The sequence below is a fragment of the Dermacentor albipictus genome, chromosome 8 (assembly GCF_038994185.2).
Source record: "Dermacentor albipictus isolate Rhodes 1998 colony chromosome 8, USDA_Dalb.pri_finalv2, whole genome shotgun sequence".
Lineage (NCBI taxonomy): Eukaryota > Metazoa > Arthropoda > Arachnida > Ixodida > Ixodidae > Dermacentor > Dermacentor albipictus.
This window is the reverse complement of record NC_091828.1, coordinates 55,044,801-55,058,623: the sequence shown is the minus strand read 5'-3', so window position 1 is coordinate 55,058,623 and position 13,823 is coordinate 55,044,801. Positions and strand designations below refer to the sequence as shown.

The window sequence follows — 13,823 nt, the reverse complement described above, 5'->3', positions numbered from 1 at the left end:
CCTTGGTGTGCCGACCGAAACGGCTCGACGGTGCACACCTGCGCGAGCAGACGACGCTTTCGTTACACGCGCTTTGGCCAGGCCCGGGACATTCCCGTAGGGCCAACGGGGCCGATTTTCGCAGGCGACGCTAGCGCCGCCTGGATTCTAACGGTAGTTGCACTCATACCAGAAATATGTTTACTTATTAATAATAGATGATGTTTTGTATATTATTCCCTTCCAATCTAAATTTAAAAATGACAGGTGACGTCTGAATAATTTCTAGTTGCTTAGAAAGTTACATGCGTATCGAAAGCGCAATGACGCTTGTGAGGAATACCGCACAGCAGACGACCGACATCGTCGTCTGCTTTTGCGCTGCCCGCTTGCTTTGCCCAGGTATATCCCATTATGTATATATTCTTATTTACCTTTCAAGGTTGGCTCTACTGCATAGGCCGAGAGAAATCAGGACGCTAATCACACTAACTTGCTCCCAATAAACAGCTTTATTATAACATCATCGATGTTTACATGAAATAAAAAGCACATGAATAGCGTTTCAAAGATATACTGGTGTATAACATGCATAATTGTTTATGTGCTAAAAAGTACTACGTACAGTCTCGCCACAAATTTCTGGTGTACACAAGCTCTCAACCGCTGAATGAAGAAACACATCCGACCACATAATGCCGTCGAACTCTGGTATGTTGCTAAAGTTCCTCCACTTTTGTAGCTGAAGATGTCACGTCACTTCGTTCACAATATTCATAAACTGCAACTTGATTTGAGCCAGTGCTTCCTGTTTGAGCAGAAACACGTAGCTTTCACAAGGGCGAATTCTGTCGCGACTGTTCGACTTCTGGTCCAGTATGCCTGCTCTCTCGCAGTTAACCATTCGAGAAGTCACGTCAAAGATTTTCGGCGTTTAAGCTGAATTTGTTTCGAAAAATTTATAATTTCAGATAGAAATATTTTTCTGTAAGAGCTGGTTTGATACGTTGCAAATAAAGTTTACATAATGAAGGCTTAGCTGGTGTTTCGATTACCGCTGCCGGCAGTGCGCTGTCATCGTTTCGATGGTGGCGCCATCCCTAGGCTTGGACGCGAAACACGCCACATGCCACAGGCTTGTTTTGGCGATGTGGCACTCATGCTGTGCGAGCAAGACACGGGATTCAGCTACGAGATTGCGCCTTACGTGCCTCCTTCGTAGATATGATAAACATCTGCACAAAAGATTAGCTTATGTAGTGCGAACACCTGTGGAGTAGCGGACGAGAAACTGCCTTCTTTACTTCAGCCTCGAAATAACTCGCGGCATTGTTGGTCCTACTGACGTCAGCAGACGCCGAGCCACAGGTAGTTATATATGGCGTACGCAAGACGCGCCTCCGTTTCAGACACGAGCAGCAATGCCAGGCTTACCCATCTCGGAACGGATGTAGATTGTGGCTGTCTGCAGCAGCTTTAACGTAGCAACAAATCGCCGATATGACCGGATGCCCCCGCTTGTCGGTGAGGATTGTGCGGATTTTCAGGATGGATGCTCGCTTGACAAACCTGCCCAGAGGACACCGACCGACGGTGGCGACCGACTCTGACGACGACCGTATAGTTGAAGCAGCGATACGAAACCCGAAGATGACGGTGAAAGAAATACGAAACGACCTGGGGCTCGCAGCCAGCACACAAGTAGTACGCGAACGCCTTCACATGGGTGGCCTTCGTAGTTGTGTGGCGGCGATTAAGCCCTTCATCTCTTCAGAAAACAGGATCAAAAGACTTGTTTGCACAGGAGTATCGGTCCTGGACAGTGGAAGAGTGGCAGAATGTCATTTTTACGGACTAGAGCACGTTCACATCAAAATGGGACCAGCAGCAGCGAGTGTGGAGGACACGAAGCACGAGTAGTGGACTCCTTCACAAATTCGAGCGTTACAGAGCTTCTCTAAAAAAAATTCGCCAACGTTTGTCTTTCTTTACATTCCCGTAGTGCATGATAGATAGGATGGATGGTATGTGGCGGCTAGGTATGCGTTTTCATTAGAAACTACGTATCATATTCCGTGCACTCTGCTACCGCGAGGAGAGAGCGCACGCCGAAAAACTTTTCACCGGCGCCTTGTTTCGTGCGTTGGACACAAGCAGTTCGTAGAAATGGTCACAAAAAGCAGTGCATTCTGCCAACATTCAAGAGCAGGACCCCCTATCGTCGCGGTTATCAATCGCAGCGAAGTAAAATAATGCCTTCGGTTCTTTCCGCTTTCTTCACCCAGGTTCGACGCCCCCAGTCTGCATTGTCTTGCAAGCAGCGGTCGATGTAGCGTCAACGTGTGGGGGTGTATTTACAAAGACGGCTTGGGTCCGCTTGTATGCCTGGACGACCGCTTTAATGCCGCAGCATAGTTAGAACTTCTCGACACCGTCCTTATGCCGTACGCCCTGGATGGCCCATTTAAGGACGGCTTGTTTTGCTTCCAGCACGACCGGAGCCCAGTTCACACCGCAGCACCCGTGACTCGCCTGTTGGAAGACAGGTGTGTGATGGTGTTGAACTGGCCTCCGCAAGGTGCGGACATCAATATTATTGAGAATGTATGGGCTGAAATAAAGAATGCTCTGTCTCGTCGGCATCTCCACAGGTGTTCTTCGGACAACCCGTGGGCAGCTGTTCGAGAAGAATTGGAGAAGCTAGCGCGTTCATTGGCCGATAGCCTCTACGAAAGCTTGCCACGCGGAATGGCCGCCGTATTCGCTGTTAGGGGCGAACCAACGAAATACTGAGACTTCGTTTAAATGTTGCACGAGGGCAGGCCTGTGACTGATTCTTTTTCTGTCGTTACAAAACGGCCGAAATAAACTTTCTTTTCTTTTGTGCAAGTGTTGATCATGTCTACGAAGGCACGTACGGCGCTATCTCGTAGCTGAATCCTGTGTCTTAACTGCACAGCATGCGTGCCGCACCGCCAAAACGTGTGTAACGAGAGCACTGCCCGCAAAACGGGCAGTGCGCACCGCCGAACCATTTCGGTCGGCACATGAAGGCACGCAAGCCTTGCAGCGCCACGCGGGCAGTGTGGTAAACCACAGGCCGGCTCGGTGGCCACCGGAAGGAGCAATCCTGCTTTGTAGTAACCTCCCCCTCGTGCTATTCCACAATGCAGCACCTTAGTTGCATAAGCATCCACGGGCGGCACTGCATGTAGCGACGGCCTATAGCAAGAGCTTGGTGGCGCAACCCACCACCCCGTTTCAAAGGGGACGCTCATAACATCCATCCATCCATCCATCTATCCACGCGCTCCTAATGTTCTATTTCAATCCGTGAGCACTGCACATACATTTCGTAGCAAATAGACTGCTCACAAACAATGTCATAATATCTGGAGAAAACGTACGATTTTCAAGCATGCCTCCGTTCTCGGGCATCATTTGTTGCACTTGAAGAGCACAAATACACGGGTGACTGTGCGTTTCCAAAACAGCTTGGCGTCAGTCGACGCTATGGTACGCCAAGTACACAGGGGTGGCTACAACACAGGCTCTCAGCCAGACACTGTTACACGCTCGCAGAAAACCTTCCAGTCGCACTCAAGACGGATTCGTGATTGCAAAGCCTGTTTTCAGCAGCTCTGAAGACAGAAATGTCACGTTCTTGAGCTCCTCGGCGGTATCTTTTACGCGTCTTGCCGGCGCAAGCAACACACTCCCGTGTTGTCACTCTCGGCAATCGCTCATCGCGTTTTCGATAAGCGTGAGTGCCGAAATAAGGTATATGTTCTTGCAGGGCCATAAAAAGCGTCACAAACTTGTCCCAGTAAAATTCAGTACACGCAAAACTAACTAACCACGGCGGGCTTGCTTTCTTGCCAACAGCTTCACAACCCCAGGCGCGGTGAGCATGCCTCAAAAGTATCCCAAAAAGTTAAGCAATGAATTGCAATAATTTTTGGGGTCAGAGAATGCGTCACGAACTTCTCCCAGTAAGATTTAGTACACGCGAAACTAACTGTGCCACACAGCCGAGCTGCTTTTCGCTAACTGCGCCAATACGCCGTGCGCGACCACTGTGCTTGATCGCTTCTCGTCTTCACACCCCTAAAAAAAAAAAAAAGAAGCGCGCTTTCGCGAACTCTTTGTCCCACGGAACGTCGTCGAAGGCAGACGGCGGGCACGGCCGCTCCATGACGCAGGAGCGGAGCACTTCGAATACTGAACATTTTGTATTCGTACCATTGCAACCCGGTGGGTACAACTGAAACATATGCGGCTAACAGCGCAAACAGACGACCACAAGAAGGAAGTGCACCACAAAAAGTAGCAAAATTATTTACCATAATGTCCGGGGTCAGAGAAAGCGCCAAAACTTGCTCCGGTAAGATTCAGTTCACGCGAAACTGCGTCCCACGCCCGAGGTGCTTTTCGTGACATAGCCAGGTTCGGCGAGCGTGCCCAAAAGCTACAGAAATAAGTTGTAATAATTCTTGGGCTCATAGAAAGCGTCCAAAAACATCTCCCAGTACGCGTAATTAACTCAAATTAACTAGGCCTGGACGGCGGAGCTGTTTTTCGATAACTGCCTGACTATATAGGTTCAGTTTTGGGCAGTACTGTAAGCCTAAATGTGCTTTAACTGCGTCGCAGACTGTCAAATAAAATTTCTCACCTCGCTGTAGTCCAGTAGTGAAGCGGTGCCGTGCCTAAACGCAGACGGAATGCAACAACGGGAGCCCGAAGAAACGGGCTGCCTCCGAAACAGACCGGCCGTCGAGCACGCGAGCTTCACATGCGCAGCTGGCCTCGCTCGCTCCTGTGGCATGTCTGGCGCATGATGTAGGCACGCGCGTCTGGCGTGCCGATAGTTGGTTGCGTGGCCGCTGGATAAAACATCCAGCGGCCGTGCTTGTTGCTAGGCAACGCAAGAAAAATGACTCGCGAAGTTCATTTATACGCAAAGCTTTTTAGTTTTAGCGGGAAAGACTACAAAAAGATAAAACCTTGTCTGTAAATTCATTTCACTAACTTTTCTTTTTTTTCCGATGCTCGCGTCGACTAACGGGTGAAGTTGACACAAGGCGTGACGTGTTTCCGCTTGCCAGTTTTCGCCGAGTGTCCCCTCTTGTTAAATTTCTTTCTACTTGACCCGCAAATCAGATTTCAACGATCGCCCACTGTGTTCGTTGTGCTTTAAGGGTAGCTTGCTTTTGTGGGCACAGGTTCGGCCAGTAAAAGTTAGTTTCGTCATTCACAGTATTGCTACTGTGTTCTTTGCCGTCACTACTACATGACAATACCAACGCTGTTTGTGTACACGCACCACTTCAAAAAAAAAAAATGTACGCGGTCGACGGTTATGTTCCTACCGCGGAGCGCCCTGTGGACATTACAGGCGCCCCACAAACAGGGGTTTCACGGATTTGGTAATTCTGACCATTTTTGATCTTTTTACAGATGTACAGACACTTTATGTGGGTAAATGACGTATGCAACTTGTCATTCTGTTGGCCTCTTCAATACCTGTGTATGTATGTACGCCTAGCACATGGCACATCATAAAGAAAGACATGCAGTATTGAAACGAGGTACTCGCTCTAAGAGCTACACCTCATGCCCTATTCGAGTCATGCGTTCTTGTGCGTACTCATACTGTTCTATTATTTATTCATTTTACGCCACAGGCGCATCAGTTTCAGGCCAAGGAGGAGCATGTAAAGCGTTGCCGAAGCTCCTCCTTCCAGCCGTTCGTCACGCTAAAGAAACCTCCGGGTACAAAGCATTCACCAGCGGGCTCGATGGCTGGCTGACGATGACAAAATATGACGGCGCGTAGACGTTGTTTCGGTCTTGCCTCACACGCTGCTTTTTCGGTCGCGAGGCTCGCGTGGGGCGGTTGTCGTGGCGCGCAGCAGCGCCTGCCAGATTGTTTCTCGTGGCCACCGCACGATGGCGCCATAATGCATCGCATAAGGTGGATTCTCGCGGGCTCCCGCGGCATCTCGAGAGATGCGCGAGAACTCTCGCCTGCCCGCCGCTGCCTGCGAACGCGCAATGGAACCCGACGCGCGCAAAGTAGCGACACTCTCCTCGTCGGGGCGCTTTCCTCCTCTATTCCCCTCGCCCGCCGGCTGCGCACGGCACGCTTCTTGTCCTGGGCTCCCGCGGACGGGCCGCAGCATTTTATGGAGGCGTATTATTTTTGCACGCGCTTATTTCTGCAATTGACGGCGTACCTTGAACAGAGAGTTGAATAGCTTTCTGTTATGGCGCCCCTGGCGCGTCCAGATCTAGTAAACCGTACACTGCCGCAGCAAGCTTCAATAATGTCCGTGATAGCGTAACCCTAAAACGAAACATCAAATCTTGCTTGCGTGCTGCAAATATTCAGGGAAACAGCGCGAGCTGTACACATCATGTGAAAGTGTCACCTTTATAAATGTTATCGCGTTGAGAGCACATACGCGTACTTGGCCACAGCCAAGGCGCTCACCAGGTAACGCGTCTGTGACCGACACCATGAGCTTGAGGGGCAGCTTGTCGAGGGTGTTTCCCTCGTCCGGCGAACTTCGCATCGCTTCCTGAAGCCTTTCGAGCACATCGCCCTCATCCGTCAGCAGCCGGTCCACGAGGGCGTCGTCCTCTTCTTGGTGCTCGATGGCGCGGGACCCTTGGCTGGCGTTACGCAGCTGGTGTAGCGTGGAACGAACCCGCTCGCGGCCACCATCCGGCCCGTCCTGCTGGCGTAGCTCTTTTATGGCCGTCACAAAAACGGTGGGTTCCCTGTGCGTAGACGACAGTGCAGCGCACCACATGTAAACATCAATATACTCCTACGACAGAAACAAACCACATTTCAGCGTGACCAAATTACGCGAACAAGAACCTACAATTGATGTTGCCTACTTATGCTACTGCTACATCGATAGTACACAGTTTATTACAGCGCAATATGATTGCGTGAGCGCGCGATGCAACACTAGCGTTAAGATACACTACATTGCGTGGCGCAAAACTAGTCTTTGAGGACAGCGAAACCGAGCAGAACGTTAACGCTAACATATACGGTGCGTTCTAGGTGCAAAAACATTAAAGTACTGTCAAGCCAAATGGACTCCAGATGTCGAGCTAATCCAATGGTGAATGCACAACTGTGTCACTAGTGGGAAATTCGGGTGCTCGAACCGGTGCTCCAAATCGGATTCCAAGAAGCTCCAGATCTGAGCCAGAGAAAGCACGTGCCACCCGAACGGCGGGTCGCCTTCCACAGCACGGTGAAGGAAGCGATGGTCCAGAGTAACTTTTGGTGAAGTCAGAGGGAACGCGGTTGCATTAGAATGTACATCATAATATCATAACAGCGAGCAAGAGTGGAAGCGAAACAAGAAAGGTGGACTACGCAAGCGGTTGCTGAAGTGGCCATCGTTTGCAAGGCAGTCAGTCCTACGCCAGAGCAGCACGTAGGCTGTCAGCTTGCCTTGTTCGGTGGTTACTTCGATCCTGCTGCTTTCGGCGAAAAGGTTGGGTCATCATAGTTCTGACGCGCGAGGCCCTTTTTTGTGAAGGTCTTCTGTTCCCGTTCGTCGCTGTATTACGCACCTGGAGGCGATTATTCTGCTCGGACTGGAAGCCTTGCGGCTGGCCGCCAACCGGCTGGCCGGCTGATGGCTTGTATCCAATAGTGGGGTATGGCTGACGCCTAGCTGCTGTTACGTTTCGCCTCCGACGAGCGGTATAGCCGGCGCGGATGCAACGGACGCTGGAACTTCGTTCGAAGCGACGGACATTTTGGCCAGTTCAGCGCTGGCGCAACGCCTCCTGCCAAGCGCGTCCAGGCATGTTTCAATGCCAGGTGTCTTCGTGTGTGCGCGTGTGTGTGTCTGCATGCTGGTGCCCACGCTTGTCAAAGCGCGGCAGCCGGGGAGAGGAGCTCCCCAACGGTGAAGCAAGGAGGTCTGACCGGCGCCGGCCCGGCGCATACGTCACTTCTTGTCACAACGAGTCCGTGCGCCGCCGTCACATGCGCCTCATCCGAGCCGTTCCTTCTTGCCCTCGACTCCGAGATTATAAAAGCAGCTGCCCCCGTACGCCAAGAGAGAAGCTTCGATTTATTCAGTCGAGTAACGTGGTCTCCGGTTTCTCCACTTCGGTCGACCTGACCGGCCGCTCTATTGCGATGCTAGAATAAACAAGTTGTTCTGTTAGCAGTCGACTCACCCTTTGCCAGGACCTTCGGATGCTTCAAGCTGTGCCCCAGGCCGCCAGGCCAACGCTACCCTTGGGGCTTGCGACCCATTTGCAACAACTGATTGCCAGCGGTGAGATCGCGACAACGGAGGCCAGCAGCAAAGATATGCGGTCGACTGCATGCTGAGCAGGACAACGACCATCCGGGAGCAGTGCAACGAGCCCTGTGTGATGACTGGTTGCCTGCAGCGGAACGACTGCGCTGAATTCTTGGCTACGAGGTTTGGTGAGTGCGGGACTTTCTTCTTCTGAGTTTTGCCAGGCTTTTGTTAGTGTCAGAAACAGAGCTGGTAATTTTGGTTGTCGTTGCTGCCGGGTTAGTTTGCGGCAAGACAATAGTAGGCAGTAGAGAAAGCAGCATTCAGAGCAGCCATGGATTGGAAGTCGTTGTGCGAACCGAAATTGCTGGAGCTTGCAAGAAAGTTGGGTCTGCATGTCTCAGACAAACTCAGAAAACCAGAACTGCTAAGGGCTATTCTTGAGTTAGGAGCTGAGGATGACGAGCTGTCGGAATGCCTTGAGACCATTGAGGAGAGGGAGACGGCAAAAAGACAGCAGCGCGAACGTAAAGAGCAAAAAGAGAAAGAGGAGCGCGAACGTAAAGAACAAAAAGAGAAAGAGAGAGAGCAACAAGCGAATGAGGAGCGCGACCGTCAACACGCTTTGGAAATAAAGCGTCTCGAGGTAGAGGTGGAACGCGCTCGTAATGGAAGTCAGGCACACGGTGCAGGAGAATGAGTATCGTTCAAAATGACTAACCTGATGCGGCCGTTTAAGCGTAAAGAGGACATTGGTTCGTTCCTGGTTAACTTTGAGCGAACGTGCGAGAAGCAGGGGTTCTCTCGGGAAACGTGGCCACAGCGCTTGCTCACTTAGTTACCCGACGAGGCGGCCGACGTAGTCGCTCGCTTGAAAAGACAGGAGGCAGAGGATTTCGACCAAGTGAAATCGAGTCTCCTAAAAAAGTACAAGCTGTCAGCGGAGGCGTTCCGTCGGAAGTTTCGGGAAAATGAGAAAGACAGAAGTGAGTCATATACAGAGTTTGCCTACAGGCTTATGTCAAACATGCAGGAGTGGCTCAAAGAAGAGAAAGCGTTTGGTGACCACGAGAAAGTTCTGCCGTGTTTCAGGCTGGAACAGTTTTATAGTCGGTCACCTTAGAACGTGCGGTACTGGGTCTTGGATAGGCCAGACGTTAGTACGGTGGCTAAAGCCGCTGAGGTAGCCGAGGAGTTTGTGACGCGTTGGGCTGGCGGAGCTAAGGACGGCCAAAAGGGTGAATTTGGCTCCAAGTTTGAGAGGCCGAAGTTAACGCCCATGAGAGCAAGCGGGGACACACGTAGTGCGCATGCGAGTGAAAGCAGTCCGACCGAACGTAAGGAGACGGCGCCAGCCGAAGCCGAACGCAGAAAGCGGTTCGAGACGAGGCAAGCGCGCGTGTGTTATACGTGCCAGAAGCTGGGTCACTTTTCGGCGCAGTGTCCAGAAACAAAAATAAAAGTCGTGTTTTTGTCATTATGCAGCAATGACGAGAACATGAACCTTCTCGAGCCTTACATGCGACACCTCCTCGTTAACTGGAAAGAGTGCCGAGTGCTTCGTGATTCCGCAGCTACATTGGATGTAGTTCAAACTGCGAAGATTCAAACTGCGAAGATTCAACCTGGGGGTGTGTGAAAACCCGTGCAAGTGCGATCCACATTACCAACTCAAGTATGTCATGGCCAGCCAGCCAAAGCCTAACACCTCGCATCGAGCGGGTTACTCATGTTCCAGTAGCCCTACAGCCACATTTTGTTCCCCGGGCAACAGCTTGCCTGCAGTAACCGCAACACCAAACGTAAGTGCGCCCATCGACACGCTGCGATAGGAAAGAATAACTTTGTGCTAGCCCTCTTTTTAGACTTATACAATGCAGTTGATATGGTCGACCTGCCTTGTTACTAGAAAAATCAAACAATGCTAGGATTTCGAGGTCAGTTGAATAAGTTTTTTTGTTAATTATTTGACCAATAGGCTCCAGAGTGTTAAAATTCATGCCATATAAGGTTTTTCCAGCTCAATTAAATTTGGTATACTACAAGGAACTACACTTGATCTTTTACTTTTTAACGTGTATGTTTCAGAGTTTTCTGGTTATGGGATATACTGGCATTGACATCTATAGACTAATACGCGGATGATACAGCGCTAGTACTTGAGGCTAGTAACTGTGATATAGGAACGGAACGGATATAGGAACTGTGATATAGGAACGGATATAGGAACTTCCAGGCTGATATCAACCACGTCGTTTACTGGTTCTCACAGAATTCGATTCCCAGTAACCTCAACAAACAAAACGCGTATGTTTTAGGAATCCGTATAGAGCGAGTTCCAAAACGTTTCCAAAACCATTATTCTTGCACTAATCGAATTGTTACGCTTGTAGATACGCTTATCTGCCAGTGGCACTAGTTATTAAGAACCTCGGTATTTTCTGGCATCAGCACTTGACGTGGAATCATCACGTTATTCAGCTTGTTAAAAAGACAAGAGCCATGGCTGCCATGATGTACCGTTTTAGAGGGAAATCCCCGCTTTATCTTAGGTGTTTATAAATCATAGGTAGAACCCCTTCTTACGTATCGAATCACGCTATACGGTAACTGCTCGGATTATAAGGCTCAAGCTTTAAATTCTGTCATAAGCAGAACAGTTAACACTGTAACTTACGGCGCCTATTTGCAATAAGCCACAATAGAAGATAAACTGAGCGTGCTGGGAGTGTTGCCCAGCCGTGAACGTTTTAGCTCCACGATAATTACACGCCATTACTACAAGACCACATTGAATAAGGAGGTCACTTTGCACAAGAGAGTGCGCTATGTCAAATCGGGTGTTTTTACACACTACGGTAAGTGCACGAGAAGCTTCTATGTACCAGCTGTATTTGACAAGTTTGATGATAGCTTCTACTGTATTAACAGTAAAAAAGAATGTTAACAAGTCTTAGAAACTGATGTGCGTCAACTGTAGTTTTTACATAAATCACCTCAACGTTGTCCTGAAATGATACAATTTATGTTTTTTTCTCATTGTACATAAAACTGTGTCAGTATGCTCTGTATGTATTTCTGTTTCATTGCGCTATGTACAGTGCACGAAGTTTTTTTTCTTTCTTTCAGTTTAAATATTAATATGTTATTTTCGGCGTATAAACTTGAACTGTATGCGCTGGAACCGCCAGCTGCATGGTCTGCCAAACAAGAGCATTGTGCTTAGGCGGATCAGCATAACAGAGTATGTATGTGTGCGAAAGAACCAAATTGTATCGTCAACCACGGCCCAACTTTGAGATATGGGCGAACCGGCCGTATCTCGAAGTTGAATTCCAGTTGACATCGTGAAGGTCGAGAGTCGAAGCCACCATCTTTGGTGTTAAGGCGAACCTAATTAGGATACAGTTGATGATGGCACCAGAGTTCACGACGTTTGGCGGGAGTCGCGCCTGCGGCCTTTGGTGTTAATTAGTGCGAATTAAGGCACAATTAATTAGGGTAGAGTAAGTTAAGGCACTCGAACCCACGACCTTTGGTGGGAGAAAACAAGCAATAGGAAGTAACAAGTCATTCGAATGAAACTGTCAAGTGAATGTCTCGTGAGCGGGCAGGCTTTCGCCTTCATCCTCTTTAGCGTAGGCTAAAGTGCCTATGCCAACTTTTTCCATGTTCTTAATACTCCTGTCACACGGGCAAACTTCAGTGCACTTTGAGCGAGCGCGCTGCGTCGCTAGTGTGGTTCACAGGCTGACACACGGGAACGCTTAGTGAAGCTTGCTGCAGAGCGCAATTGCCAGCGGGTGTGTTCGGTGGCGAAGGGTGTATGCAGCCTCCTTTGCAATGAGTAAAAAGTATGTGAAGTAACATTGCAAGCAGAAAATAATATTTTTGCCAAATTCGTAACATGACAAGGTAATATAATCTTTACACTAAAAACAGGAACAGCGCAACACAGGACAAGCGAGTAAAGCGCACAGGACAGAGCGCTGTCCTGTGCACACTGCTAACAGTATCTGCCACACTGCAAGAGAAAAAAACAGCAAGAAAGTACTCTCGCTTTCGGGCTGTTTCTGTAACTAAATATGGACTGTGGCTCACCTTCCTCAACCCAGTGTTCCATCTCTCGGGCGAACTGAAAAGTTCGTTGCCCTCCAGCCCAGAGTCCATATTTTGTTACAGAAACATTACGAACCATTATAAGACGGAGTGGCGCCGTTACCCCGATCCTCACAAATCGCTTAGCAGAGAACAGCAAGCGATCTACAGGCAAATATAGGCAGGATCCTTCCGGCACCCTTACCTTCAAAACAAGATGAACCCGGAAAAGTACGAGGAGGATTGTAAGTTCTGCAAAACTCAGTTAGGCACGCTCCAACAAGTCATTGGAGTATGCGATTTCATCAAGGCGATCCCCCCACCTCTTACCTGCCCCGCTACTCTACCCCATCCCTCATCCACCCTTACCGAGCGATGGGAGACTTTGCTTACCAGCACCGCCCTGAAAGACCAGCTCGTCCTGATCTCCAGGGGCCAGGCGGCTAGGGAAGCATATGGGTGCCTTGAAGAGGGAACCACTTCCATCGACGGCGTCTAAAAAGATGTCGAGCTCGGCTCAATGAAGTTGTTTCTCTCTCTCTCTCTCTCTCTCTCTCTCTCTCTCTCTCTCTCTCTCTCTCTCGGGCTGTTTACGGCCCACGTCGGGTAACGGCCGCGCAGTCGTCACGCTGAACGCGTCGCTTCGACTGGTACTGCCATCGCTTGTTTGTACAAAATTGACACGAGTTGAGCGTTCACAACTTGATTGTGAAGGCTGTTACTAACGATAACAAACTGTTTTCGTGCGCGAAATTCTAAGTTAACCAATATGTGCTTCGCCTGTTGCCTCACGATCGCCGTTGCCACCAGCCTGGAAGAACACGTGCTTGTGTAGCAGCGCGCCGCCAAAATGACACTCAGCGCGCTGAAGTGCACTTTAGTTTGCCCGTGTGAGAGCAGCATAATAAGATGCAAACCAAAGTTAAGTACGATAAGGCCGAATGCGGCAAGAAAATGTTCTGTCCTTGTCGCAATTCCCGTTGTTTCGCGTCTTCACACGTCCTAATAGCAAGTCTGTATCTGCAACATGGCCTCTGAAACCTTGGTCGTAGCACGTTCCTCTACACTGGATGTCTCGAAGGCTCATGCATGCTCTTTTAAAACTCGGGCAGCACTCGCGATATTTCACTCGCCACAATATTTCATGCCACGTGGTGACATTCAAATATCAGAAGTTCAATCCCACGACGGTCAATTCTCACCTCAAGGCCCGTCCCTAGGATATCTACGACGGCTCTTCGGGCCGTCATAGGATATCGGAAAGTATTCATGATTCGATGGAATAAATGTCACACTGGCAATCGCTAGAGTGTAGTTAAGTATACGTTAAGTTGATGCAAACGGCATAGTATTAGGCACAGTATTAGTGTCGCGTTAATTTGTTTTAATGAATATTGATTGCAATAGACGACGTAGGCCATGATACAATATTGAAATGAGAAGTACGCATGGTCCTCA

At 49.5% G+C, this 13,823-nt stretch overlaps 1 protein-coding gene across 3 annotated transcripts in view; it reads right to left on the bottom strand.

The window, feature by feature from the left end:
• The window catches only part of LOC135921731 (neprilysin-2-like), a 139,202-nt gene that overhangs the window by 104,566 nt on the left and 20,813 nt on the right, over positions 1-13,823 (bottom strand). For all 3 annotated transcript variants that reach the window (XM_065456028.1, XM_065456031.1, XM_065456029.1), the window contains exon 6: positions 6,476-6,765. In XM_065456028.1, the coding sequence (XP_065312100.1) occupies positions 6,476-6,765 (290 nt within the window). The remainder of the gene's footprint in view (positions 1-6,475; positions 6,766-13,823) is intronic.